The following is a 26,696-nucleotide window of genomic DNA, read 5'->3' as shown; positions in this document are numbered from 1 at the left end:
TTTTCTGCTTTACTTTTATATTCTTCCCTTATGCAACGGTTTAAATTGATATTTTAACTGTTTGACCTTTTTTCTTCAAAAGAAGGCTCTCTGATTTATGTATTCTAGCCTTAAGTATCATATATTATGAACTGTGAAGAGCAGGAAGCATGGAAGAATAGCCTTATTTCTCTTTCCCTGCTTTCTCTATCGCCATAGTTCCCTTCACTGCTTGTATTCTCTTTAGGAACTCTGAAGTCTGTTTTCTTAGCAAATCTGCCACTTTCAGTTTCATTTTGCTCTCTGAAGTGTATAATATGTTGTGACATTTGTGATATGAGTCTATGACACACGTTAAATGCTTTACACGGTTTTCACCAGATTCATACTCTCCTTACGTTCTAAGATACCTCAGAGACTGCTGCAATGGTATCTTACTCATGCTTATTTACAGAAAGCTTATTGTCATGGCTCTGAGTTAGTGCCAGAATAAAGTTATGCTAGCATTCATGTTAAGTTGGAAAAAAAATTCTCAAATTTAGTTGATGCTGGCATTATAGTTCATTCAAAAAGCAAATCAAGTTTACTTTTGTGAGGGACAAAATAATCTAAACTGTAAAAAAGCATGCTTTAAACATTCTTTTGTTTTCAATCAAGTGTATTATCTGATCTTAATTTCTTTTCAGCTACCATTGGCAAGCGGGAGATGGATGTCTTCTTAAGTTCTCAAACACATGGTAAGGACAGAAAGAAATTGGATTAATGGAAACTCCTGCAGAAATTCCCTCCTTTGTAAAAGAAATTTATATTTGGATTGATGGAAGCTCGTATAGGAACTCCCTCCAAAAAGAAACGTATGCCACTGAATGCAACGAGCACACGGTATTCTTTAGTAAAAGGCGAAAGAATAGTTCGCTCTGTGCTCAGTGCATGGCTGCGTGATGAGATCAAAATCAGGCTTTGTAATTTATGTCGCAAATGCCTAGCATGGGTAAACCGTCTCACTGATGTGGGACTATTCTTCTGCTCTGCATCGGACCAAAATATCTCCGGGAACTAATCGAAGGAGAGAGTGAGGCTTTTAGTTTCCCTTCTGGATATGGGATATCCAGGAAAGAGAAGGGGGGTGGGTTAATGATTCTGCTGGGAGATCTCTACGTTATTTGTTGGTTATATAAGTTGTACGTATGTCGCCAGTTATGTGGATATAGCATGATTTTGTTAGTGCTTAGTACAATGTGCAGAAAAAAATAGCATTATGCATTAAAGATTGTGTGACGAACTTAACATTCTATGTGAAATTTAGAACTTAAAATTTGGCAATAGAATTGATAGGGGTTGCGCGAACGCAGACCCCACTAACACAAATTATGATGTACACTCTTCCACTTTGGGAAGATGTTAGGTGGGCACCCCTCCTCAAGTGCAATGGAGGTCACCTACCTAGGCCATGAGCCTTCTTGATCGCTCATATACCCCGTCCAGGTAAGTATGTTTACCCATGTTCCACGCCTTCATTTTATATCTTTGTTGTCCTTCCTATCTTCATTACTCTATTGATGTGGGACGTGAATAAGATCTTCTAAGACATCTTTGAATTGGGTAGGTATTAAGTCATCAAGTTTCGAAGTCTCCATAGGTGACAATGAAATATGTTGCTTATAATGTTCTGTGTAGTTGATATAGGATCATGGTTCCTCATATTGTAAGTAGTAGCATCCCCTGATAAATCATCATATCTTGCTGTGTGACTGTCTCTCTTTCCAGAAAAATACTTGTCATTCGGAAAAAAATACTTTTGACCTTGGTGAGGCTAGGCCATATAAAAATTAACAATAACTGTTAATTAATATGGGAAAAATATTATGGATGTTCCAACTTTGGAATTATTATTGTATTTATATGTTATGAAAGAACCATGTAAAACAGTTGTGCCATCTCAAAAAGTACGACTAACCCACCGGTTGTTTAACCATGGCTAATTATCAATTTTGTTGTTTCAATAAAGTATAGGAACTCAGAGTTTTTTGCCTTGACTCTAGTAAATCTGGTACATTGGTTGTATATGTTATGGCATTATGGTGAAGTTTCTAAACTGCTCATATATCATTCTGTGAAAGCTTATTATATTCTGTGAGCTCAGTTCTTGCCTTCCGTCTTTGTGGCCTTTACTGAGCAGAATTGCTCTACATGAGGTGGATTGTTGTATATAAAATAAAATTAGAATCTTAGTTGAGGACTTGCATTATTGCATATCTTATGCCTGATGCAGTTAACTCTTTAATTTTTTTAACCCTTTGATATTCTCAAGGTTAAGTCTTTAAAGGTGATGCTTGTCTATATAAGTCGCCTAGATACTTTAGGCTTTTGGAATTTATTTGGTTGTTGAAGACAAAATATGGGTGTATATCCTGAAGTTCTCATGTTTGAAGAGTAATTAATAACTGCTTTGTTTATTATGCAGAGACTAGAGCATTAGGTTGTCTCTTCAAAGACATCTGATAAAATTGAACGATATAGAGAAGATTATAATGGCCCCAACACAAGGATGACCAGTGGTGGAGCCATCTGGGGGGACATGGGGATAGATGTCCCCCCAGTCGCCAGAAGGAACCCAGCTAGTCACCGAAACTGCCCGGAACGCCGACTCCGCCACCTTGTCAAAATGAGTTCTTTTATCATCTAAACCCTCAGTTTTAGTTTCATTTTCTTTATAGCTAATTGTACAAAACACTTTCTGCAGAACACTTTACGAAATCTCTTTCCGGAAACCCGCGAAGAACAAACTAGTAGTTGTTTCCAGATATGGACAGCAATCGAAGACAGAGCTTCGCTAGATTGCTAAGGTATTAATTTTGTAGAAAATGATTTTTTTTTGTTTGTAGATTGAAAAGTTATTTGATATTGGAAATTTTGAGTGTGCGAATGCAATTTGCTTTAGTTTATTTTGGATTTTATAGGAGAGCAGAGCGAGGAAGAAGAAGAGGTGGAGCAAGCATGCATACTGGAAACTATTGAACAAGCTAAACGTCATGTTTAATGAAGCCACGGAGAACAATTCTGCCTCAAGGTAAAGATAAAGTTGGTCTAAGACGTGAAAAAGTAGTGACATACTTAATTGAGGCTAATCAAGTGCTTAGCTTGTGCTTTGTTGGAAAGAAAGTTGAAACCATTTTCCAGGAAATATAATTTTCTATTCTTCTCCATTTGTGTTTGGAAAGCATGGTTGCACAATAGGTTTGCAATTGTGGAAAATATTTCCTAATTATGGTAAATATTTTCCTTTTGTAAGGAAGGTAAACAAATTTTCCTGCTTATTTCTTACCTTCCTACCCCCCCCCCCAAAACAATTCACCATCTCCTCTCCTCTCCATTCTCAAGCTTCCTTTTTCTTTCTAAATTTTCTGTCATAATTGTAGCTTAAAGTCAATAACATATGGTAAATGGTCTTTTCTTTATGCCCTATGAAATTGTTTTCTCTTTCACTATTCTCCATGTCTTCCATCCATCTCATGATGTTGTGTTACTTGAAGAAGGAAAAAAAGCAAGCATTAGTTAAGATACTGACCTATCTCTCATTTTTCGGCTATTTGAAACGCATCTTATTAGTTTTCGATGGTGTGTTGGCAACTGAAACATGATTGCTGTGCAAAATTGGGATGTCCAAAGATAAACTTGATGCCATAAAGAACTTTTCAATCACTTTCTGCTTCTGCCTTGCATCAGATATTTCTGCTCAATGTCTACCAATTCTGTAAATTGGAGACTATATTTCTTCAGCTTAAGACATATTCTGCCTCTGTTGATCCCACAATGAAAAGTGAAACATAAGGCTCTAATGACCTGGTAATAAAATACAAGCATGTGAGTCTAAGTAAAGCATACCTTTCTCGGCCTTTTGGCTAAGATCAAGTGTAGTATCTGTTCTTATCAGTTTAATATCTGATACGTGGGTCAATGACCCACAACGATATTAAATTTATTTTTTAAGGGGAGAATCCATCACAGTAGCTTGCTACTGGGATTCTCAAGTGTCGCCCATGTGTTGCACTATTGCATGGGCTAGGCGCACCCCATTAGATCACTATTCAGAATTGTATCACATACTTTCAGATAATGTCCAATATGGAAATTCCTTTTGCTCCAAAATTTCCCTTGTCTTTTGTTGCATTTGAATGTTTTTGCTATGGCGATATTTTTGTTCAAAACTTACACTTAATGTATATGACAAATCATGTCACTATCCTGGAAACTTAATGAGTATTATTATCTCTGCTTTAGCTCTGCGGGATCTGTTTATGCCGATTTTGTACTAAGTACGCAAAAGGAAAAGGGAACCAACAACGAGATCTCTATACTATGATGGTCAATATTAATGAATAGATGAAATACGTAAAATAAATAAAACAACAAAAAGACAAACGAATTGTTGACGCGGAAAACCCAAATGATGGGAAAAACCGCGGGTGATGCTCTTGATCACCAATCCACTAGTATGCCAATGGCGTCAATACAATAATCAAGTACAATATGAAATTAATATTACTTAGCAACGAGAGAGAGAATAGTAGAGGGAGAGTTTGAATGTATTTTTTTGTGCTGAGAAGAAGAGAATTGGCATAAGGAAACTAGGTTTACAATTGTTTACGTATTTATACCCGAAAATATTCCCAACTGAATTTAGAGTTGTTCCTCCATGCATGGCCACATCAGCATAATTCCCCCTTATTTCTCAACTGTCCAGCCGCACCCTTCAATCTTCTTGAATTGGTCTCCCTAATTCTCGTGGCCCAACTTTGCAAAACACGGGCCCAACAATTCCCCTAATTGATGACACTTGCTCAACCGTCTTGGGAAGTGGTATCAATTACACTCTTCCCTAAATCTTCTCTTTTAATTGGCTTCATGTTTGTTCATTTCGGACGCCACGTTGTCATCAGAGAACACTATGTCGTCTGCCGCCGTCACTGTGAGTGATGACTACTACCGCCGTCATCCTGATGACGCCAAAATTGTCAAGGGGACGTCAGACGGCGACATGGACGCCAGAAGACGACGTCCATAAACTCCTGGCTGTTTTTAGAACTCTTGACGACATGCTTCCTGACGGCGTCACTGCCGCTGCTGAGACGGCGACAACTGTTGAATATGCCCCTGTTGCAGAAGACAAAGATGCCATGGAGATAATTAGTTTTCAGCGTTAGTTTTTGTGTGTAAAAGTCGTTGCATATGTTTACCGTGTGTTATCGAAATGTATGTTTGTAAGTATGTTTGTAAGTATGTATGTACGTATGTATATACTTTTCCATCGTGACTAGAGGTTTAGTTTTAAAACTAAACGTTGTCATCCAGGATATGTCGTCAAGTGTAGGGCCTTATGTTTGTATGAGTGTGTACGTATGTGTGTAGGTACCTTTGGTGTTTGAAACCACTTGCAGTGTTAATTGTTAAGAAGGGCTAAATTGCCTCTTCTAATTAATTGCGTGTGGTGTTTTGTATGTTGTTGTGATGACTTCTTTAAGGTGTGTGTCCCTTTTTGTATAGAAGTCACGTTGTATTTACATGAACGCCGTCGAACCTTGATGCCCCAGCTTAAAACTGTCGTCGTCCTAATAAGGGTCGACGTCAAATGTGATGACGTCGTCGACGCCGACGATGGCGTCATTGACGCTGATGATGGCGTCAGGTGAATGTAAACATTGTGGTGTTCGATTGTGTCAAAGTTGATTGTCAACTAATCCTCGTCCCATACCTGTCTTCATACAACAAAGGTGAGATGTCGTTTGCTTCCCCCAAAGGTCCTACGACGCTCAAGTTAGTATAATATAAAGAAATAACGCTTAAAATATGAAGGAAATATAATATGTTGAGAATAAAATGAAATAACTCAATTTAACTTGTTGGTTACTTACATGTAGTGGCGTCCCTTTTGTTCTCAACATAATACGATTAAAAGTAATAGAGTTTTTGATGGACGACGTTCCAACTTCAGGGAACGTGCTTACCTCCTTGAGATATGAAATAATTAACGATGTCCACTTGCCAGACGCCGTCGCAATTGTTGACGTCGACGTCACTTTTTGGACGACGCCCAGTTGGCAGACGCCGTCGCAATTGTGGACGTCGACATCACTTTTTGGGCGACGTCCAATTAGGATCGTTTTTCCAATCGTTGGCTTGATGAGTCTGACGGACGCTATGAACTTGTTGTGGACGATCATAAGGCTTTGGACGCCACGAACTTTCTTCGTTTGGCGTCGACTTCCTGCTGTTGACGTCATAAAATTCCTTCCTTGACTGCATGTCTTCCTCCAATCGGATCTGGGCCGAGGCTTTGGCTTGAGCATCCTCGAACGTTGGACAGGGATACTTGGTAAGCTCTTTGTACAAATCTGAGTCTTCATCCAGTCCCTGTCGGAAAGCTTCAATAGCCGTCTTAACGTCGCAATTTGGAATCGACACCTTTTCCTTGTTAAACCTGCGAACAAACTCTTTCAAGGATTCATCATATTTTTGCACGACTCTATGTAAGTCACTAGCCTGTTTTTCCATCTTACGACTACTAGCAAACTGTAAATTAAAAATATTAATCAATTGAGCAAAGGAAGAGATAGTGCCGTTGCCAAGGTGGATGAACCACTGCAGGGCTGGTCCAGTCAACGTCGATCCGAATCCTTTACACATGCATGCCTCACGCATGCTACGAGGAATTGAGATGGTCATCATCAGTTGTTTGTATTGGGCGACGTGGTCATTTGGATCTGTAGTGCCGTCGTACATCTTCATGGTTGGGACGGAGAACCGCTTTGGAACCTCGACCATGGCAATAAAATCAGCAAAAGGTGAGTCCGCATAGCTGTCTGGCGTCGCTTTCTCCATAGGACGGGGACGCCAGGGATTCTGGCGATCATGTCTTCTAGTCGCTGAAGATGCTGCTCGATGTCGGCGTCATACTCGATGACGGCGTCGTGCTCGATGACGGCGTCGTGCTCGATGACGGCGTCGTCTATGTTGCGGCGCTTAGAGCCTTTGGACTTTTGAGCAGATTTCAGGCTTTGATTTTCCATACAGGACGCGACATAACTTTCTTTCAATGTCGCCATCTCCGCCTTGACGCGGTTGAGCTCGTCAATGACCTCTTGGGTGGTGACCCATTGTCCTGCCATTGAAAACACGAAAGGATGAAAAGTATGGAAAACTTACGTAGATAAGATGAAACGAAAAAAAAAAACGTGATTGCCAAAGGATGTATAGAGATCTTGTTGTGGCCCCACGGTGGGCGCCAAATTGTTTATGCCGATTTTGTACTAAGTACGCAAAAGGAAAAGGGAACCAACAACGAGATCTCTATACTATGATGGTCAATATTAATGAATAGATGAAATACGTAAAATAAATAAAACAACAAAAAGACAAACGAATTGTTGACGCGGAAAACCCAAATGATGGGAAAAACCGCGGGTGATGCTCTTGATCACCAATCCACTAGTATGCCAACGGCGTCAATACAATAATCAAGTACAATATGAAATTAATATTACTTAGCAGCAACGAGAGAGAGAATAGTAGAGGGAGATTTGAATGTATTTTTTTGTGCTGAGAGAGAAGAGAATTGGCATAAGGAAACTAGGTTTACAATTGTTTACGTATTTATACCCGAAAATATTCCCAACTGAATTTAGAGTTGTTCCTCCATGCATGGGCCACATCAGCATAATTCCCCCTTATTTCTCAACTGTCCAGCCGCTAGTGGTGTCAATTCAGTTAACCAGTTCAGTTCTGGTTTAAACCAAACAGTTCAGTTGACTTCAGTTCAGTTAATTCAGTTTATTTTTCCGAACTTAATTGATTCAGTTTAAACTTTTTCGGTTTCAGTTTCGATCCATACAGTTAATTCAATTTTCAGTTAAGTTCAGTTCAGTTTACAGTTTTCTTTTGGTTTGACCCGTACAGTTTTGGTTTAAACAGTTGACTTTTTACGGATTACTATCAGTTAAACAGTTATTTTCGGTTCGGATTTAGTTATTTTCAGTTTCTTAAGGAAACCCGCATTGACTCGGGTGAAAGTTAATATCGGTTATGCCGTGTGTTTTGGGTCTCGCTTCGGGTCAATCCGTTATTCATTGCAGGAAATTCCAATTCAGTTGGATTTATCACATAGGTTAAAGTGTCGTTAAACTTGCCGAGCACAACAATGGCACCAAGAGACGTATATATATTTGTCTACGAAAGGGCATTTTGAAGTTGCCATATTTTCTATAAAATTATTTTATTAAAGGTTCAACATTTGGCTGATATTGAAAAATTCAATTTCAAATTCTTCATTATTCTATAGTCCAATGTGTAACTATCAATGATGAATTTGTGACTGGTTGCGGTCAAAGATTAAGATGATGATTGATAATGATGATATACTTTATAAATCAGTTAATGTAAGTGGTTAAGCATTATGTCTTCCAAAGTTCCAATGTATAATGGAATTTGAAACAAAAAACATCTACTTAAATAATTCATGTATTTATTAGTGTACATAATGAATGTGTCAATGATAGTCTCTAAGTTAATTTAAGATAACAATGCGATATTTGAGTTAATCGTCTTTATGTGAAATGCAATTTTGAAACATAAAACATATGATTGAACTAATATGTAGTTATCGGGTTAGATGGACGATGTATATCAATATAAGTCATTAAGTTGATTCAACATAGCTATATTCTATTTAACCAAGTCATATTTAATTTCAACTAATTTTGAAACTAAAATTATCCAATTGAAGTAGAATAAGTTGTTGTCAGACATATGAAATGAATGTATCATTAATAAGTAACATAAAGCGATGATGAAAATAGTAATAATACAAATAATAGTTATAATAACTATGATGACACTTAGTCAGTTACTCTTAGTCAATTCGTGTGTGCGATGAATAACTATGATGACAATGAAAACAATGACAATAATGAACATAAATTATAAGAAGTTACTATCAACTCAATGAAATTCATATAAGTTATATCGTTACACAATAAGTTCACTTAAATAGATATAATCTATCTGTAAAATTATTTTATTAAAGGTTCAACATTTGGATGGTATTGAGAAATTCAATTTCAAATACTTCATTATTCTATAGTTTTTCAATGTGTAACTATCAATGATGAATTGGTAATTGGTTGTGGTTAAAGATTAAGATGATGATTGGTAATGATGAATTAGTTTATAATTCAGTTAATGTAAGTGGTTAATCATTACGCTAATTGTCTTTCAAGGTATGATGGAATTTGAAACAAAAAACATCTACTTAAAATATCCAAGTATTTATTATTGTATATAACGAATGTGTCAATGGTAGCCGCTAAGCTAATTCAAGATAACAATATGATATTTGAGTTAACAATCGTCTTTATGTGAAATGCATTTTGAAACATAAAACATATGATTGATCTAATATGTATGTATAGATGGACGATGTATCAATAACACAAAAGAACTGTTTTAGTAACAATAGCTATGATGACACTTAGTCGGTTACTTTTAGTCAACTCGTGTGTGCAATAAATAGCTAGCTATGACGACAATGAAAACAATAACAATAATAAACATAAATTATAAGAAGTTACTATCAACTCAATGAAATTCATATAAGTTATATCGTTAACAATAAGTTTACTTAAACAGATATAATCTAACTATTACATAATTGGATGATAGTTGTATACGTAACACTATAAGAAATATAGCTTGATAAGCAAAAGTATATGTATCCCATAACACATCAATATAATTATATTGTTATACAATAATTCACGTAAATGACAATAATATAAACACTAATTAAGCAAGTAATAGTTGTATAAGTAATCCAAGTATAGTTTCAAAAGTAATGATCTTAGAGCAATATAGCTAGTATAATTATTTATTGGTTAGCATTTGTGCTCATTATATTATAAAGATTCAAGATAATTTTTCAAGTATATATTTATATGATTGGTTTATTTATTTTATGATAATTCTTTGTTATTTCCTAATTAATTTACGATAAGTGAGACTATGAGATAATTGACACGAGCATATATCGATTAAATGAAAATATTAATTACTACTATAAATAATTAAAAAATATTATTGAAAATGGGGACATTGGGTATGAGATTTGGGGTTTAAGTTTTGGAGTATATATAGGGTTTAGTTGTTTGGGATAATAATTCATCAATTTAGTATGATTATTTGTTCTTGTCAAAAAAAAAAGTATGATTATTTGTTTTCTTAAGGTAAAATCCAATACCAACTAAGGGGAAAACCTAAACCGTTAGATCATTAAAATCAATGGCACATAAAAAAACAATACAAAGCACACAGATCATAAATATTAACCGTTAGATACAATCCATAAACCAAATTGAACCGTTAGATCGTCTCTCAGCCATCTCCATATAAAAGATCAAAACCCTATTTCCTTCCTCTCTCAGCCACCCAGCGGCCAGCCCCAATTCTCTAACCTTCATTTTTTTCTCATCTCCCCGCACCTACATTCTATCTCCTTCTCTCTGCATTCACCTGGTCTTATATCTTTCCTCTCTAAACTTACTTTTGTTTTCTCTGTCTATCTTAGCCCTTGAATCTTCGTTTTTTTACGGCGAAATCGCAAACTTAAGCGAAGAACCAAATCAGATCCAAAGCGAAGAAATTAGACCCAAGTTGGTGTTTTTGTCGTGAAAATCTCAAGAATCGAGGTTTTTGAATATAATTTATATGTCTTAGTTTTACATCTGGATTATAAGATAATTCTAGGTCTCATCAGGTTTATGTAGATTTAGAATTTATAAGGTTTTATGCTAATAGTTTTTTATCTTTTATGTTTTAGATCTTGTTTTTAGGAGAACTCTGAATTTCTATTATTAATTTTATATCTTCTGTAATTTATTGTTATCGTGTATTTGTTCATCGTTGTAATACATCTAGAGACCATATGGTGGAAGTTACAAAATATTCCTTCATCTCTTTCTTTGATTTCGTTTGTTTGTAAAGTTTCCAGCCTCAATCTTTCTTTAATTTGTAATTCTGAATTTTTATTTCTAATAATGTGAGATTTGAGAAATTAGATTTTAGGTGTTAGGTGATAAAAAAAAAATATAAGCTTTCAATTTGATTATATTTTTCGAATTTCTTACTAGGTTGTTGAATTGTTGTAATGTTGTTGACAAATGAGTTAATGCGTACAACTTGTATAATTGTATAGCTAATAAAGGAAAAAAAAATCAAAAAACAGAGCAACTGCTGGAACATGTTTGGTTTTGTTTTAGTTATTTTATCTTGATTTTGAGTAGTATTAGTGATAGAGTAATTTGCAGGGACTTGTTTAGTTCAAAGGTTGGGACATTAGTTGATTTCATTAATCATCTCCTTAACTTAATAGATAAGAGCCATAGAAGTCAGAAACAAAACTACAAATCAGTCATGGCTTCTGTTGAATTTTTTCGGCAGGTGGATTTTTTCGGTCGTTTACAAAAAACAAAAGGCAAACCACTGAACCAACACAATATAAAGTAAAAGTTTGTTGGGCCAAAAAAAAAAGTGTAAAATTGTATGTTTAAAGACATTGTTATTTGTTAAGATTGTTATTTGAATGTAGTGATTTATTTAGTTTAATTTAATGAAAACTATCCATTATAAATTATTACTCCCTCGTCTTTTTTTATTTGCTACATTTTGCCATTTAGGGGTGTTTCAATTTATTTGCTACATTTGCAAATATTTCCATATATAGTACATAGGTCCCACATTTTATTTACAAATTTGCCATCACTCCCTTCTTGATTTTGTAAATGTTTCCATATATAATACATAGGTCCCACAATTTACCTATTTGCTTTTTTGTTAATTCCATTTATGTCAATGGTCCCCATTCCCTTCTTGGTCTTTGTGAAAAAGTGCTTGTAGCAAATAAAAAAAGACGGAGGGAGTATATTGTTTATTTTTGTTAATCTCTCCCACGTCAAGGGCCCATTTTTTAAATTTTGTCTCGGGCCTGATACTATTCAGGAACATCTCCTTCATTTAGTTCATCCTATTCGGTTATTCACTTGTTTGGAATTTCTAGTATTTGGACTTTTTAAACTTTAAATTTGAAAGAAACACATAAAAAAATAACGTGGTGAAACAGAAAAAAATTCCAATGTTAATTGACCGTTCAAGCCTGGATAGATTTCTTTCCAACCCAAGATACTTTAGAAAATTGTTAAAGTTCTACGTATATACATACATGTTGTGACTTGTGAGTTATAGCCTCTATGATATATACATTAATAAATGTCAAATCAAAACAAGAGAGTAATGTACACAAATGATTCACTTGGAAGATTGTATATTGAAGAATTCAACTTTTTAATGGAAATAGTAATTGAAAATTGAAATCACTTGTTTTTATCGTTGTCTAGTATTTAAGGTGTCATGTCACTGTACGCCAATAATTTAGATAAATTAAAAATTACGAAATTAGGTGTTATATTTTTGAAACAGTTCGGTTAATTGAGTCTTTGAGACAATTATTGTATTCTATATAGTTTAAAACTATTTTATTCAGTTTGATTCGGTTTATTATAAAACAATTTTATTCAGTTTTATGCAGTTCAGTTAAAAACAGTTTGATTCAGTTCAGTTAAAAATAGTTTTATTCAGTTTGATTCAATTCAGAAAAAACAGTTTGAATCAGTTCAGTTAAAAACAGTTTTATTCAGTTTGATTCAGTTCAGTTAAAAACAGTTTGAAACAGTTTTCAGTTAAATTCAGTTCATTTTCAGTTCAGTTCAGTTTAAATCGGTTTTTCGTGCAGTTAATTTCAGTTTGGTATGTTTTCGGTTGAGTTTCAGTTCAGTTTCAGTTCAGTTAATTGCAGTTTGCTTAAATTTGATTGACTTATCGGTTTTTAACTTTTCAGTTATGGGTCAATTCAGTTCAGTTTATTCAGTTCAGTTGATCAACAGTTTGCAGTTTAACCATCGGTTTTCAACCAAACTGACAGCACTACCAGCCGCACCCTTCAATCTTCTTTGAATTGGTCTCCCTAATTCTCGTGGCCCAACTTTGCAAAACACGGGCCCAACAGGATCCACAGTAATGATTGCTACAAGTCTGATACATGAATACATTATACATCTCTTACTGAAACGCTGATAAGATTTCTTTCAGTTATTCTTTGAAAATAATTAGAACTGTATGGGTTCAGCAGCAAAAATAGGATTATTGTGCGTCATGTCATTGTAAAAAGCTGTCATTTTATTATTAGTAGTAAACTAGTAACTGTTTAACTGATTTACAATTATTAGGCATGTGGTGTAGGTGATTATGTGTTTCACTTGTACAGCTACATTATTGTCTGGTCTTCTTAAATCTTTATAGACTAGTAGTAACTACTTTTTGAGTATCATATTTTACTATTTAAAATGCTTGCATCTTCCTTGGTTATAAATTATTTCTTCCTTTACTCTTCCTTTTGCATAAACTATAATTGCAGGTCCTTTGTGAAACCTCTCATCGAATTACAATTTTCGACTGGTCGGGGGTAAAATTCTGTACCCTTAGACCTCTGTAAATCCTGCTATTGACTTTACTTGCTTATTAATTGATATGAGTCTCAGATATTGGGTGCTTGAATTTTTTTGACTTAAGACATATTAAATAATGCCTTGGAGACTGCTGCTGAGGTATCACCTTAAATTGTCTCTTACTCGTGTTTCTTTATCAAAACTGCCTTCAACATTCTTTTAGTTATCATCAATTTCTGTTCTTAGTTCTTTTCATTATAGAGTTCAGCTGTTAAAAAACAAATTTGCTTTGTTAATCACTAGACTAAAGGGTTCAGGTGACGGAAAATCAGTTGGAACTTGGAAGGTTATAATAAGAAGCTTGCACTTGGCTTGTTGGAAGCTCCTTTGAGAAGCTCCCTCTAAAAATAAACGTATGCCACTTAGTGCGGTGAGCACACGGTATTCTTTAGTAAAAGGCGAAAGAATAGTTCGCTCTGTGCTCGCCGCGAGGTTTCGTGGCAACATTAGGAACAAACTTTGTAATATATGTCTGAATGTCCTAGCTTGGATATGCTTTCTGAATGCTGACTGATGTGGGGCTGTTCTGCCTTTCCACTACACCTCTAATTCTCAAGGTTAGGTCTTTAAAGATAATGCTTGTCTATATAAGTCGCCTGGATGCTTTGGGTGTAAAACCTAAAATTCCCACATTCAAAGATTAATAAACAACTTCTCTGTTTATTATGCAGAGACTATAGCATTAGGTTGTCTCTTCGGAGACATCTGATAAAATTGGAACGATACAGAGAAGATTAGCATGGCCCCTGCGCAAGGATGACACGCACAAATCGAGAAATGGTCCAAATTTTTTTGCCTTTTTCTTTTGCTATATCTCTCTTAAGTTAGCTTTTTATCAAAGATCCCTTTTATCATCATTCATAAATACGTCCATCTTATAGCACCCTTATGTTAAAAACACGGTAAAACTTGTCCCACTTATGTACCTCAGTGTGTGTTTAAGCCCTTAACATTTTAGTATTTACTAGTAGATTTTCTTGAATTCTCAAAATGTTCTTTGAGATCTTAATTCTGTATCAGATTTTCTTCTTCCTTAAAGTTCTCTTTAGGCACCCATTTACTTGAATTGTTATGAGTGAGATGACCCTAGCATGCTCCGCTGGTCATTATGAGTTAATTTCTACCCTGTTTTTTGCTAAATGAAATCGCTTCTTGCTTTATGAGTGATCAATTCTATTTTTTTGCTCTCCAAATGGCGTAAGAGCAGTGTACGTTTTAGTGAATTACACAAATCATGGATGTGAAGTTTCTCAAGCGTGCTTGCCACTCAAACTTAATTGTTCTGTATACCGAAAATTACAGCTGAACTTTTCATGCTTAAAGTAGATGCAACCTCTTTCTAAAAGCAACGCACAGGAGCTTGTCATAAGGTATAGAAAATGTTATCTCAAAATGATTAAAGTTGTTTCTCTGTTGAATAATCATATGTTTGTTTAATGCCAACCAAAGATGTCGTGGCCTAGTTCAGTTAAGTTTACTGTTTAAGCTTCTGAGCACGTCAAATTTGACTAGGTTGATCTGTTATAGTCAGCTAGAATGTGATTGTGCTCCCTTTGGTATTATATTTTTGATTTAGAGTATGTTAATCAACCAATGTTTCCTTTTCTTTCTTTACATGTCTTTCGATTTGATGGCTAGTGTAACTGTGTAATGCTTGACCTAGCATGAGCGCAACATCTGGTGAATGCTGTTTTGTTATGCACTTATGCCAGAGAGTGTAACATATTGCCTCAGTAACAGGGTAGGTTACTGGATCCTTGTTCATGACTGTTGAGAATTATAGGGTGGAGAAGTGTGTTTGTAGAGATTTTTCTTTGTGTTTGTAGAGATTTTTCTTTTTCACATGGAGATTTTCCTATTATTCTTAAGAAGCCATGAGAAAGTTTTAGCTGTTGCACTTTTTTCAGTTTTAGCTGTTTGCCAAATGAAATGCAATGCCTTGTCAAAAGTCATGCCTAATAGTGATCTTTTTCATTGTTTAAAAATCAATAACGTGACAAATGGCCTTATGTTTAAGCCCTATAAAATTGTACTCTCTTTCACTACTCGTGTGGTTTATCTAATGTGTTTTACTTGAAGAAAGCATCTTTAGTCTACTAGCCTGTTGTTTATTTTTGAGTTATCTAAAACGCATCTGAATAACTTCGAATGATATTGATGACATAGAAACATGGTTGTTGTGCTTGATGCCACTGAAAATTTTGTTTCCTCACTTTCTGCTTCTGCTTTACATCAGGTTCTTTTCTGCTTAATATAAGGTTCTGTAAATTGCAGAGAGTGAGACTATTTTACTTCAAGTTCTGGTTTTGTTGATCCCACAATGAAAAGTGAAACATGAGGCTCTAATGACCTGGTAATAAAATACAAGCATGTGAGTCTGAGTAAAGCATACCTTTCTCGGCCTTTTGGCTAAGATCAAGTGTAGTATCTGTTCTTATCAGTTTAATATCTGATACGTGGGTCATTGACCCAACGATATTAAATTTATTTTTTAAGGGGGAGGATCCACCACAGTAGCTTGCTATTGGGTTCCTTGAGCATCGCCTATGTGTTACACTACTGCATTGGCCTGGTGCACCCCACTAGATCATTATTCAGAATTTTTGACACTATTTTGTGAACTAGTATTAAAATTTGCACCTTTCTATCTATGATGACCATCAAAAATGGACCTTATGTTTGTCGTTTATGTATTTATAATCAAATGAGGACTTTTGGGCATTGGCACCTTGAGATTTTTTGGGCATTTAGAAATTATGGCTTATGACGTTACTGGAGACTAATATGATCTGATTATGTTGGAGTTCGTGGCTGTACTGTTTCAAGTCAAGAATATGCTAAACTCTAGAAGTTGCACATTGAAAGTTGATAAAGGTTCTGCTTTTTTTATCACCCTATGACTTGACTCGTGTCTCTTCGGAGGCATTTAATAAAATTGGAACGATATAAAGAAGATTGCGTGGTCCCTGACGCAAGGATAACACGCACAAATTGAGAAATGGTCTTTCTCAATGCTCTTAATGATGCTTTCTTGTATATGTTGGCTCTTTTTCTTCTGTTCGACAATCTTCATAAGATCTACTTCAATGTGCACTGTATAAAACTCATTTTGCTGTGTATAATTTTTCTTAGTGTGTAATTGTGTATGTAGTATTTACTGCTGGTGTACTGAGAGTGAGATTTAGTGGAAGGATAGGAGGCTCTTTTGAGTAAGGAGTAGAACATAGGAGTTGATCTGTCCTATTGACTTGCCTCTTCTGTCAATGGTCTAAACACATTTTTCAGACTCGTTAGTGGGACAAACTTCTGGGACCATCTGTTAGTATAGACTAATAACAAGTTCATTATTATCATTTTCTACTCGTATTACTTATATGCATGAAATGCTTCATTTTTGCTTTGAATAAGTTGTTTCTAAGTTCTAACTCTTCCTTTTACAAAAATGTTGACTGCAGTTGTGATACCTGTCATACAAATTACAAGTTTCTAACTGGTTGGGGGAAAGAGGTAATTGTGTTTGCTCCTTGTGTTTTTCATTTCCCATGACCATGTAATATTCAATTGTTTTGGTTCGCTCGACTGATGTCTACATCATAGATCTGCATATTTGCTTTACTTTGCTCGCCTCTGCTAAAGTGGCTAAGCACTTTTTGGGTTTAATTTACCAAAACTTATACTTGGATTAGTGGAAGCTCCTATAGGAACTCCCTCCAAAAATAGACGTATGCCACTGAATGCAACGAGCACACGGTATTCTTTAGTAAAAGGCGAAAGAATAATTCGCTCTGTGCTCAGTGCATGGCTGCGTAATGAGATTGAAACCAGGCTTTGTAATTTATGTCGCAAAAACCTAGCAAGGATAAACTGTCTGACCGATGTGGGGCTGTTCTTCCATTCTGCATCGGACCAAAATACCCCCGGAAACTAATGGAAGGAGAGCGTGAGGCTTTTAGTTTCCCTTTTGGATATGGGATATCCAGGAAAGAGAAGGGGGGTGGTTCACTGGTTCTGCTGAGAGATCTGTACGTCATTTGTTGGTTGTAACCAGTACATTGTGTTTTTCTGCTGAATAGGAATTGGAAACACCTTTGGGCCATCAGGATTGAGAAGTGGTCAATAAACAGATTTCGCCGGTTCTGTGGATAGCAAGACTAAAATCATTTTTCTTGAATGCCATGGTTAGTGCTTACTTCAATAGTTCAACGTGCAGTGTAGAAAACTCATTTTGCTGTGTATAATTGTTCATGTGCAATTGTGTATTTAATGTTTGCTAGCTGCTGGTGTACTGAGAGTAAGGTTTAGTGGAAGGATAGGATGCTCTTCTCACTAAGAAGTAGAGCATAGGATTTGATCTATCCTATTGACTTGCCTCTTCTCCTGTAAGTGGTCTAACCTCATTTGTCAGACTCGTAAGTGGGACAAACTTCTGGGATCTTCTGTCAGCATAGACTAGTAACGAGTTCATTATTATCATTTTCTACTCGTATTATCTCATATGCATGAAATGCTCGACTGTTGCTTGACTAAGTTGTTTCTAACTCTTCCTTTTACAAAAATGTTGACTACAGTCGTGATACCTGTCATATAATTACAAATTTCCAACTGGTTGGAGGAAAGAGGTAATTGTGTTTGCTCCTTGTGTTTTCCCATGACTATGTAAAATTCAATTGTTTTGGTTCCTTCGACTGATGTCTACATCAAAGATCTGGATATTTGCTTTACCTTGCTCGCTTCTGCTAGTGCCGCATAGGTGAATTGTGTCAGTTTGACTATAATGTAAAGGTGGCTAAGCACTTCAACTTCAGTTTGAAAATTTGGTACCCTTCTGTACCTTTTGGGTTTGCTTTACCAGAACTGTGTAACTCCATGCCCTATAGTGTTGTAGTTGAAGTTAAATGGTGACTGCAAATTTCATTAGAGCTCCATGTAAAGGTGATAATGAGATAATGAAATAACCTAAGTTCCTCAACTTCCCTTGAATAGTAATCATATATATTTTGATGCATTCTACACCAATAATATAATATGCATTAGTGCCACATAAAATCTTGTGCAGTTCACGATTCTCTTTATAAATCATTTGTACCAGTAATGGATGCTCTTTGTAATTACATCAGAGATATATGCTCCTTCCATTTTTATAATAGAGGGCCTATAACATATCCATTATTCTCTTTCCATAATTGAAGTTATTGAAATATAATTCATTTTTTAGTGTCATTTTCTGCTTTACCTTTATATTCTTCCCTTATGCAATGTTTTAAATTGATATTCTAACTGTTTGACCTTTTTTCTTCAAAAGAAGGCTCTCTGATTTTTGTATTCTAGCCTTAAGTTTTAATGTTTTATATATTATGAACTGTGAAGAGGAGGAAGCATGGAAGAATAGCCTAATTTCTCTTTCCCTGCTTTCTCTATTGCCATAGTTCCCTTTCACTGCTTGTATTCTCTTTAGGAACTCTGAAGTGTGTTTTCTTAGTAAATCTGCCACTTTCAGTTTCATTTTGCTCTCTGAAGTGTATAATATGTTGTGACACATGTGATATGATCATGACACACGTTAAATGCTTTACACGGTTTTCATCAGATTCATACTCTCCTTAAGTGCTAAGATACCTCAGAGACTGCTGCAATGGTATCACATAGACTATATCTTACTCATGCTTATTTACGGAAAGCTTATTGTCATGGCTCTGAGTTAGTGCCAGAATAAAGTTAAGCTGGCATTATAGTTCATTCGAAAAGCAAATCAAATTTACTTTTGTGAGGGGACAAAATAATCTGAATTATAAAAAAGCATGCTTTAAACATTCTTTTGTTTCAATCAAGTGTATTATCTGATCTTAAGTTCTTTTCAGCTACCATTGGCAAGCAGGAGACGGATGTCTTCTTTAGTTCTCCAACACGACAGAAAGAAATTGGATTAATGGAAAGTCCTGCAGAAATTCCCTCCTTGGTAAGTGGGACATGGTAAGGCTTGAAAAGAAATTTATACTTGGATTGATGGAAGCTCCTATAGGAACTCCCTCCAAAAAGAAACGTATGCCACTGTATGCAACGAGCACACGGTATTCTTTAGTAAAAGGCGAAAGAATAGTTCGCTCTGTGCTCAGTGCATGGCTGCGTAATGAGATTAAAATCAGGCTTTGTAATTTATGCAGCAAATGCCTAGCATGGATAAACTGTCTCACTGATGTGGGACTGTTTTTCCGTTCTTCATCGGACCAAAATATCCCCGGAAACTAATGGAAGGAGAGTGTGAGGCTCTTAGTTTCCCTTTTGGATATAGGATATCCAGGAAAGAGAAGGGGGGTGGTTCACTGGTTCTGCTGAGAGATCTCTACGTCATTTGTTGGTTGTAACCAGTATACATCGTGTTTTCTGCTGTATAGGAATTGGAAACACCTTTGGGCTATCAGGATCGAGAAGTTGTAAATAAACATATTTCGCCAGTTATGCGGATAGCATGATTTTGTTAGTGTTAGTACAATGTGCAGAAAAAAATAACATTATGGATTACAGAATGTGTGACAAACTTATAAATCCAAGCACAAGTGCACAACAATGCAAAATCATCAGTGAGAGATACTCAAGGACAAAGTTACTGCGTCCTATGTGAAATTTAGAGCTAAAAATTTGGCAATAGAATTGATAGGGGTTGCGCGAACGCAGACCCCCACTAACACAAATTATGACGTACACTCTTCCACTTTGGGAAGATGTTAGGTTGGCACCCCTCCTCAAGTGCAATGGAGGCCACCTACCTAGGCCATGAGCCTTCATGATCGCTCATAGACCCCGTCCAGGTAAGTATGTTTGCCTGTATTCCACGCCTTCATTTTATATCTTTGTTGTCCTTCTTATCTTCATTACTCTATTGATGTGGGACGTGAATAAGATCTTCTAAGACATCTTTGGATTGGGTAGGTATTAAGTCATCAAGTTTCGAAGTCTCCAGAGGTGTGACAATGAAATATGTTGCTTATAAAGTTCTGTGTAGCTGATATAGGATCATGGTTCCTCATATTGTAACTTTGTAAGTAGTAGCATCCCCTGATAAATCATCATATCTTGCTGTGTGACTGTGTCTTTCTTTCCGGAAAGTACTTTTCGTTCCGGGAAAATACTTTTCAGCTTGGTGAGGTTAGGCCATATAAATCAACAATAATTACCACCTTGAGCTGTTCCCTGTTAATTAGTATGAGAACAATATTATGGGTGTTCCAACTTTGGAATTATTATTGTATCTTATATGTCATGAAAGAACCATGTAACACAGTTGTGCCATCTCGAAAAATATGACTAACCCACAGGTTGTTCATTGCTATTTATCAAGTTTGTTTATTTCAATAAAGATTAGGAACTCGAGTTTCTTGCCTTGACTCTAGTAGATCTAGTACATTGGTTGTATATGTTGTGACATTATGCTTGATTTTCTGAACTGCTCATATATATATATATCATTCTGTAAAAGCTTATTATATTCTGTGAGCTCAGCTCTTGCCATCCATCTTTGTGGCCTTTACTGATTAGAATGGCTCCTGCACAAGGATGACCAGTGGCGGAGCCAGCTGGGGAACATGGGGATAGATGTCCCCCGGAAGGAACTCGGCTAGTCGCCGCCAGGAATGCCGGCTCCGCCACCATGTCAAAATGAGTTCTTTTATCATCTAAACCCTCAGTTTTAATTTCATTTTCTTTATACCTAATTCTACAAAACACTTTCTGCAGAACAATTTACAAAATCCCTTTCCGGAAACCCGCAAAGAACAAACTAGTAGTTGTTTCCAGATATGGACAGCACTTGAAGACAGAGCTTTGCTAGATTGCTAAGGTATTAATTTTGTAGCAAATGAATTTTTTTGTTTGTAGAGTGAAAAGTATTTGATATTGGAAATTTTGAGTGTGTGAATGTAATTTGCTTTTGTTTTTTTTGGATTTTATAGGAAAGCAGAGCAAGGAAGAAGAAGAGGTGGAGCTTTGCGTCATAATAGCAGTTTGTTGAATCAGTGCGTTTTTTGTACAACACGCCACACGGAACCCAAACCGTGTGGCCACATTATGTAGTTCCTCCTGCTTCCCTGCGCCACTTCCTTCTCTCCTCATTTCTGTCATTTTCTATCTCTTCCTGCCCCAATTCCTCATTTCTGCTAAATTCCATGAAGAAAATCCAAAAGAATTCCACAAATCCTTCAAAAACACGCGAATTTTCCTTCTCTTTTCCCCAATTCCTCATTATGTTGCTCTTTTCTTTTCCTTCTCTCCTCATTTCTGCAAAGCATCAATGTATTTGCAGGCCACAAATTTTCCACCTTCATTTATCTTTCTAAAAAAAACCCCAGAAATTGTTTTTCTCTCTCCTCCTTCATCATTCTGCTACGATGCAAGAATTCTCGTCGACAGTTTCAAGCCATATACGCTTTCTTCTTCAGAACTTCAATGGATGTTTTTGAATTTTTGATTGTGGAATTGATTTCGTTGTGATACTGTTATTTGATGAGGAAAACCTAGCTTTTTTCTAATTGACTTTTATTTTGCTCGGTGAATTTTGTGTTTTTTAAGGATTTGATTTGTGTTTGTTATCGCTGTGAAATTGAGCCCAACAACAAGCTTCACATGGCGCTCAATCATGTCTGCTAGACATTTTATGCGAAATTTGATCAACTTTATGATCAAATTAACAAAAAATTGAGAAGCTCACAGTGAAAGAATTTCTTGGTGATAGATTAATGGCGAGAATTGAACCAGTCCATGAAGAAGAAGGATAGTTGCTGAGTTTTGAGGTGGAGGAGAGAGAAGGAAATGGCAGGAAAATGGAGTTATCGCTGTGAAATGAAGTGTAGCTTCCATGGAAGTCGATGTTTAACTTCTTTTTTTTTTTTTGTTGATGATTTTCTCTCTCCTCTGAAAAAGGTTAGTTTTAGATAGTAATGGAGTAAAGGAGAGAGAAGATTTTATCCAACTGAAGAAGATGAAGAAAATAGGATTATCTAATGCTCTGTAAAAATCTGATGAGACTCACGAGTAATTACTCTTTATAATTATAAAAAGTAACCTCTACTTTAAGGTCTTAGTCATATAAAACATGAGAGAGAAAGTTAGAGTGAGAAGGAGAGGGAGAAAGCGTAAAAAGCGAAAAAAGAAGCCCCGTAAGCTTTCGCCCGAAACCCTAGTTTTCACCCAAAATCTCTGAAAAGTATGTCCTTTAATGGTTTTCTCTGCCATTTCAGCGTAATTCCTCACAGTTTTTCCTTCTTCTGTCGAATCAGTGGTAGTAAGAGTGAAGCGTGTTGTGAAATCTACCTAATGGGGTTGATTAAGGCTATTAAAGTTGGGGTGATTAAGTGTGGTAATTCATCTCTGCCCTATTTCTATAGGGTTAGTTCTCAATTAAGGCTATGGATTATAGCCTATAATGATGATATCCAGGCTGGATTTCATTTTGCTTGTCTGAATTGTGATAATCTAGGGTTTCGCTTGCGAATTGGGGCTTTTAATTGGGAGAGGGTTTTCAGTGCATTTATTGTTTGGCAGAGGAGTGGAGTGTTAAGTGTTAGTAGGGTGGCTCTTTTGGAGTTGTCATTCATTACTATTGTTGGTTTTCTCTTTAAACTCTCCGTTTTTGGCGTGCTGTTCATCATGATCTCAGAATTTTGATCCAGGGTGGCAATCTAGCATTTATGGTGATGGTAAGTTACATTAGTAAGATTAATGTGAGATTGTTTGATTGTGCTAGTCCCGGTTTTACCTCCTATATAAATACTGGTAAGGTTAGTAAGCTAATCACATTTTCTTCTCTTCTGTTTCTTTCTTTCTGGTATTATAACCAAAGTTTAAGTTTTCTCATAATCTCCTCTATTAAAGTTCTTATATTTGTAATGACTCTGAATTTTAAGGCAGCAATTCTAGAGCCAGGAGACTCTAAGATAAATGAGACCCAGTCTCAGGAATCTTCTAGAGGCCCCGAGGTTCTTCCCTCTGTTATTAATGTCACTAACTCTCGTCTGGTTGATTTTGATGCACCTGATCCTCCTTGTGATGCTGCGTATCCGGAGGCTGTTGTTGTAGATGAGCTCGCTCAGGTTCAGGAGGACATCAAGGAACTCTCAAAGTCCTGTCTAATAGGTAAAATGTTGGGTGAGCCCCTAGATGTTCGTACTATTATTTCCAGAACTAAATCTGAATGGAAGTTTGTTAAGGGTGATATTGATTTTCTTGAAATGGGTAATCATTGGATTTTATTGAAATTTGCTAATCCTAATGACCTAGCTCTGGTATGGTCTGAGAGACCTTGGCATGTCCAAGGTGATCTTTTTGTTCTCCAAGCTTGGAGGCCTAATTTTGATCCCTTTCTTGAGGAGATCAAGTGGGTGGATCTTTGGGTCCGGATACCTAGATTCCCAACTGAACTTTTGAACTTTGAGTCTTTAGCTAATTTATTTGCTTCCAATCATGTGGGTGTGCTAGTTAAGTTGGACTCTAATTCTCTATTAAGGAATAAAATAAGGTTTGCTAGGGCTTGTATAAGAGTGGATATTACTGAACCATTGCTGGAGTTTGCTGAGTTAACTCGTGTGGGTGGTCATAAATGTGGTTATGTGATTTGGTATGAGGATTTCAGTGCTGGTTGTTCATTTTGTGGTCTGGAAGATCATTCTATTGATGTTTGTTCACTTCTGCATGCTCCCAAGAAAGAAATAACAGTGTCACTTTTGAAAAGTCCTAAGCAAAAGCATCTTGTTGAGGTCCTTTCTCTGGCTAATAGGCAAGCTAACCTTGCTACCAGGGCTGTGGAAGCCAATGTGGTGCAAGCGAAGCCTAAGTCAGTGTATAGGCATGCTAGAGCTTCTGCTCATTCAAAAGTTGGTGGTTTTCATTCTTCTGTTAACAATTTTGTTAAGAAAAAAGAGGTTGGAATTGTTATTAAAGAATCTGTCTCTATGAAAAGGTCATCTGTTATTCCCACTGCTCATGGTAAAGGGAAAGGTAAGGCTCTTGTTTATGCTTCAGCTCCTCATTATGGTGATGTCAGTGACTCTGATGATGACACTGAAAGTATGGCTGTCCCTCCTATGTTACCTTCCTCTGGTGCTTTTCAAGCAGCCCTATTGGATGTCTCCCCTCAGGATGTTGGTGAGGGTGTAGGCTGTGATTTTGCTCCATCTAATGGCACTGATATTGAGCTGTCTCCTATCCCACTGCAAGTGGTCTATCCAGGTGAGTTTTATCAAGGTAATCAGTTTGGTCCTTTGGTTCAGTTGGCTGAGCAGCAATTTGGTGGTTACTCTATCTTTGAGTCTGATGTGGATAATGATACCATGATATTACATGATGATGATAAGATCTGTGAGGCCTTTCCTGTGCATCATGAGTCCTCTTTTCATTCTATTGACTCAGCTAGCTCAATTGTCAGACATATCAGTGCTTTAGGTGTTGAGCAGGATCCTCCTATGGAACCCACCTCTCTCTCTAGCGCTGCTAAGAGGAGGAAAGGTAACAGTGAGGATGATTCTGCCTCATCAGTCTGAAGAGGGCCAAATCCTGAATGATTCATGTTAGCGGATCATTTGATTTTGGGATGTCAGGGTTCAGAATTGTTTCTTAGTAGTTCTGGGTGCCTTAGTAGGGGCTGGTTGGTTCAAAGAGCATTAGTGTTGCTCAGTTTTTTGTGGGTTATTAATAATGTAGCTGTTATAATGCTATGGGAAACTTTTTTTCGACATCTTGCTAGAAGTATGTGGTTAAGGAGATCTAGTTTCTCATATTTTGTATCCCTCCCCAGGCTTATTTATGCTGACATCCATTGTAATTACTTTTGTTGTCTATGTATTTGGTGCTGGACTTTCCTAGTTATCAAGATTTCATTTCTTAAGTTTGGACAATTTGTTTTCTCTGATTTAAGCAACTTATGTATAACTCAAGTTTCTAGCTTAATGGCTACTGGTTTGCGTAAAGATCAAAGGCACAGTAATGGATTTGATGCAAGTTGTTTTAGTTTTTTATTCTTCTATAGCTCATACAGTTCTTTGATCTTAAAAGTTGCTCTTGGTTTTTTGTCTTGTGGGTGGTCCAACTATGTATTTTTGCCCATGTTCAAGTTAGTTAACTTTGTCCTTTGTAATTATTTAGAGTGTAGTAGTAATTCTAGTGTTTTATATATTGTTTATTGTTCAAATAATGGTAATGTTCCTAGAGTTATTTGCCGAAAGTTTTCTTTATTATGGAGGAAGAAGAAATTGGTGTGTAGTAGATTGTTGTGTTTTGGTTTCCAGCAAGTTACCTTAGGTAATGTTTTGGGTAGGGAGTTAAATTATTTATGAATATAAGCTTTTGGAACATAAGGGGCTGTAGAAGACATCTTGCAATGGAAGAAGTTAAGGAATTTTGTTCTAATAATAAAGTACAAGTTATGATGTTGTGCGAAACTAAGGCCCAACTTCCCCCGGGGGAGGGTAGTGTTAGAAAATGTGGGTTCCAACACTCCGATTATATTCCTTCGATGGGTTTGGCGGGTGGCATATGGCTTTTTTGGAAAGATAATGCGAGTAATCCTTTTACTCTCTCTGTAATTACTAAAAATGATAGATTTATAGCCTGTAATATTAGTCTCTTAGCCATGGAATGCTCTTTTGTGGCAGTTTTTATTTATGCCCCTCCTAATTATGCGCTTAAACAAGAATTTTGGTCTGAGTTAATTGAGTATGTTAAGACACTAACTGACCCTATATTATTTTGGGAGATTTTAATGAACTTAGTTCTCAGAATGACAAAAAAGGGGGAGCTGTTTTCCAATTCTCGCGTTTATCTTTCATGAATATGTTGTTTAATTCCCTAGAATGTACTGAACTACCTTTTGAAGGTGGTAGTTTTACGTGGAGGAAAAAAATTAATGGTCCCAATAATATTTTGGAGAGACTAGATAAAGGTGTCGTTAGTATTGATTGGCTTTCTGCATTTCCTGATGCAAACTTTTTAATCATATTTTCTCATCGTCCGACCATTGTCAAGTGTCCCTAAAGTTCAAAATTAGCGAATGTAGGAAAGTCCCCCTTTTAAGTTTAATAAGTTGTGGACCACTCGTAAGGATTTTGATTGTCTTGTAAAGAAAAC

General features: G+C 36.2%; 1 protein-coding gene, 10 non-coding genes and 1 pseudogene across 57 annotated transcripts; 6 read left to right on the top strand and 6 right to left on the bottom strand.

The window, feature by feature from the left end:
- Positions 1-798: 798 nt before the first annotated feature.
- Positions 799-915, bottom strand: LOC125499295 (U5 spliceosomal RNA). The gene has a single exon (XR_007276009.1). It is a non-coding gene; the product is annotated as a U5 spliceosomal RNA (small nuclear RNA).
- A 289-nt stretch (positions 916-1,204) lies between these two features.
- Positions 1,205-25,596, top strand: LOC125491585 (uncharacterized). 47 transcript variants are annotated; one of them, XM_057395431.1, is made up of 8 exons: positions 1,471-2,825; positions 2,940-3,049; positions 13,496-15,957; positions 17,042-17,093; positions 17,660-17,764; positions 19,445-19,542; positions 21,318-21,420; positions 21,533-25,596. In XM_057395431.1, exon 8 carries the CDS (start codon positions 23,267-23,269, stop codon positions 25,112-25,114), a length of 1,848 nt encoding a protein of 615 aa, XP_057251414.1. In that variant the 5' UTR covers positions 1,471-2,825; positions 2,940-3,049; positions 13,496-15,957; positions 17,042-17,093; positions 17,660-17,764; positions 19,445-19,542; positions 21,318-21,420; positions 21,533-23,266; the 3' UTR covers positions 25,115-25,596. The 47 variants fall into 47 exon arrangements, with proteins under 47 accessions (XP_057251384.1, XP_057251414.1, XP_057251413.1 ...); XM_057395430.1 differs by having other exon boundaries at positions 17,660-18,205; XM_057395429.1 differs by adding an exon at positions 20,514-20,622 and having other exon boundaries at positions 1,473-2,825; positions 17,660-19,542.
- On the bottom strand, positions 1,311-1,472 carry LOC125499171 (U1 spliceosomal RNA). The gene has a single exon (XR_007275889.1). It is a non-coding gene; the product is annotated as a U1 spliceosomal RNA (small nuclear RNA).
- Positions 2,462-2,532, top strand: LOC125499147 (U6 spliceosomal RNA; annotated as a pseudogene).
- LOC125499267 (U2 spliceosomal RNA) lies at positions 3,861-4,056 on the top strand. Its single transcript, XR_007275982.1, has one exon. It is a non-coding gene; the product is annotated as a U2 spliceosomal RNA (small nuclear RNA).
- On the bottom strand, positions 13,906-14,021 carry LOC125499293 (U5 spliceosomal RNA). Its single transcript, XR_007276007.1, has one exon. It is a non-coding gene; the product is annotated as a U5 spliceosomal RNA (small nuclear RNA).
- LOC104897438 (U6 spliceosomal RNA) lies at positions 14,276-14,378 on the top strand. The gene has a single exon (XR_007275850.1). It is a non-coding gene; the product is annotated as a U6 spliceosomal RNA (small nuclear RNA).
- Positions 15,975-16,169, top strand: LOC125499270 (U2 spliceosomal RNA). Its single transcript, XR_007275985.2, has one exon. It is a non-coding gene; the product is annotated as a U2 spliceosomal RNA (small nuclear RNA).
- On the top strand, positions 16,497-16,599 carry LOC125499145 (U6 spliceosomal RNA). The gene has a single exon (XR_007275864.1). It is a non-coding gene; the product is annotated as a U6 spliceosomal RNA (small nuclear RNA).
- LOC125499292 (U5 spliceosomal RNA) lies at positions 17,276-17,390 on the bottom strand. Its single transcript, XR_007276006.1, has one exon. It is a non-coding gene; the product is annotated as a U5 spliceosomal RNA (small nuclear RNA).
- Positions 19,594-19,708, bottom strand: LOC125499294 (U5 spliceosomal RNA). Its single transcript, XR_007276008.1, has one exon. It is a non-coding gene; the product is annotated as a U5 spliceosomal RNA (small nuclear RNA).
- On the bottom strand, positions 20,239-20,400 carry LOC125499149 (U1 spliceosomal RNA). The gene has a single exon (XR_007275867.2). It is a non-coding gene; the product is annotated as a U1 spliceosomal RNA (small nuclear RNA).
- Positions 25,597-26,696: the final 1,100 nt, after the last annotated feature.

This window comes from Beta vulgaris, chromosome 6 (assembly GCF_026745355.1).
Source record: "Beta vulgaris subsp. vulgaris cultivar EL10 chromosome 6, EL10.2, whole genome shotgun sequence".
Classification (NCBI taxonomy): domain Eukaryota; kingdom Viridiplantae; phylum Streptophyta; class Magnoliopsida; order Caryophyllales; family Amaranthaceae; genus Beta; species Beta vulgaris.
The sequence above is the reverse complement of the archived record's forward strand: the minus strand, read 5'-3'. Positions and strand labels throughout refer to the sequence as shown.

Coding starts and splice junctions, on each gene's coding strand:
- LOC125491585 (XM_057395401.1), top strand. CDS start 23,267: ATGGTGATGGTAAGTTACATTAGTAAGATTAATGTGAGATTGTTTGAT.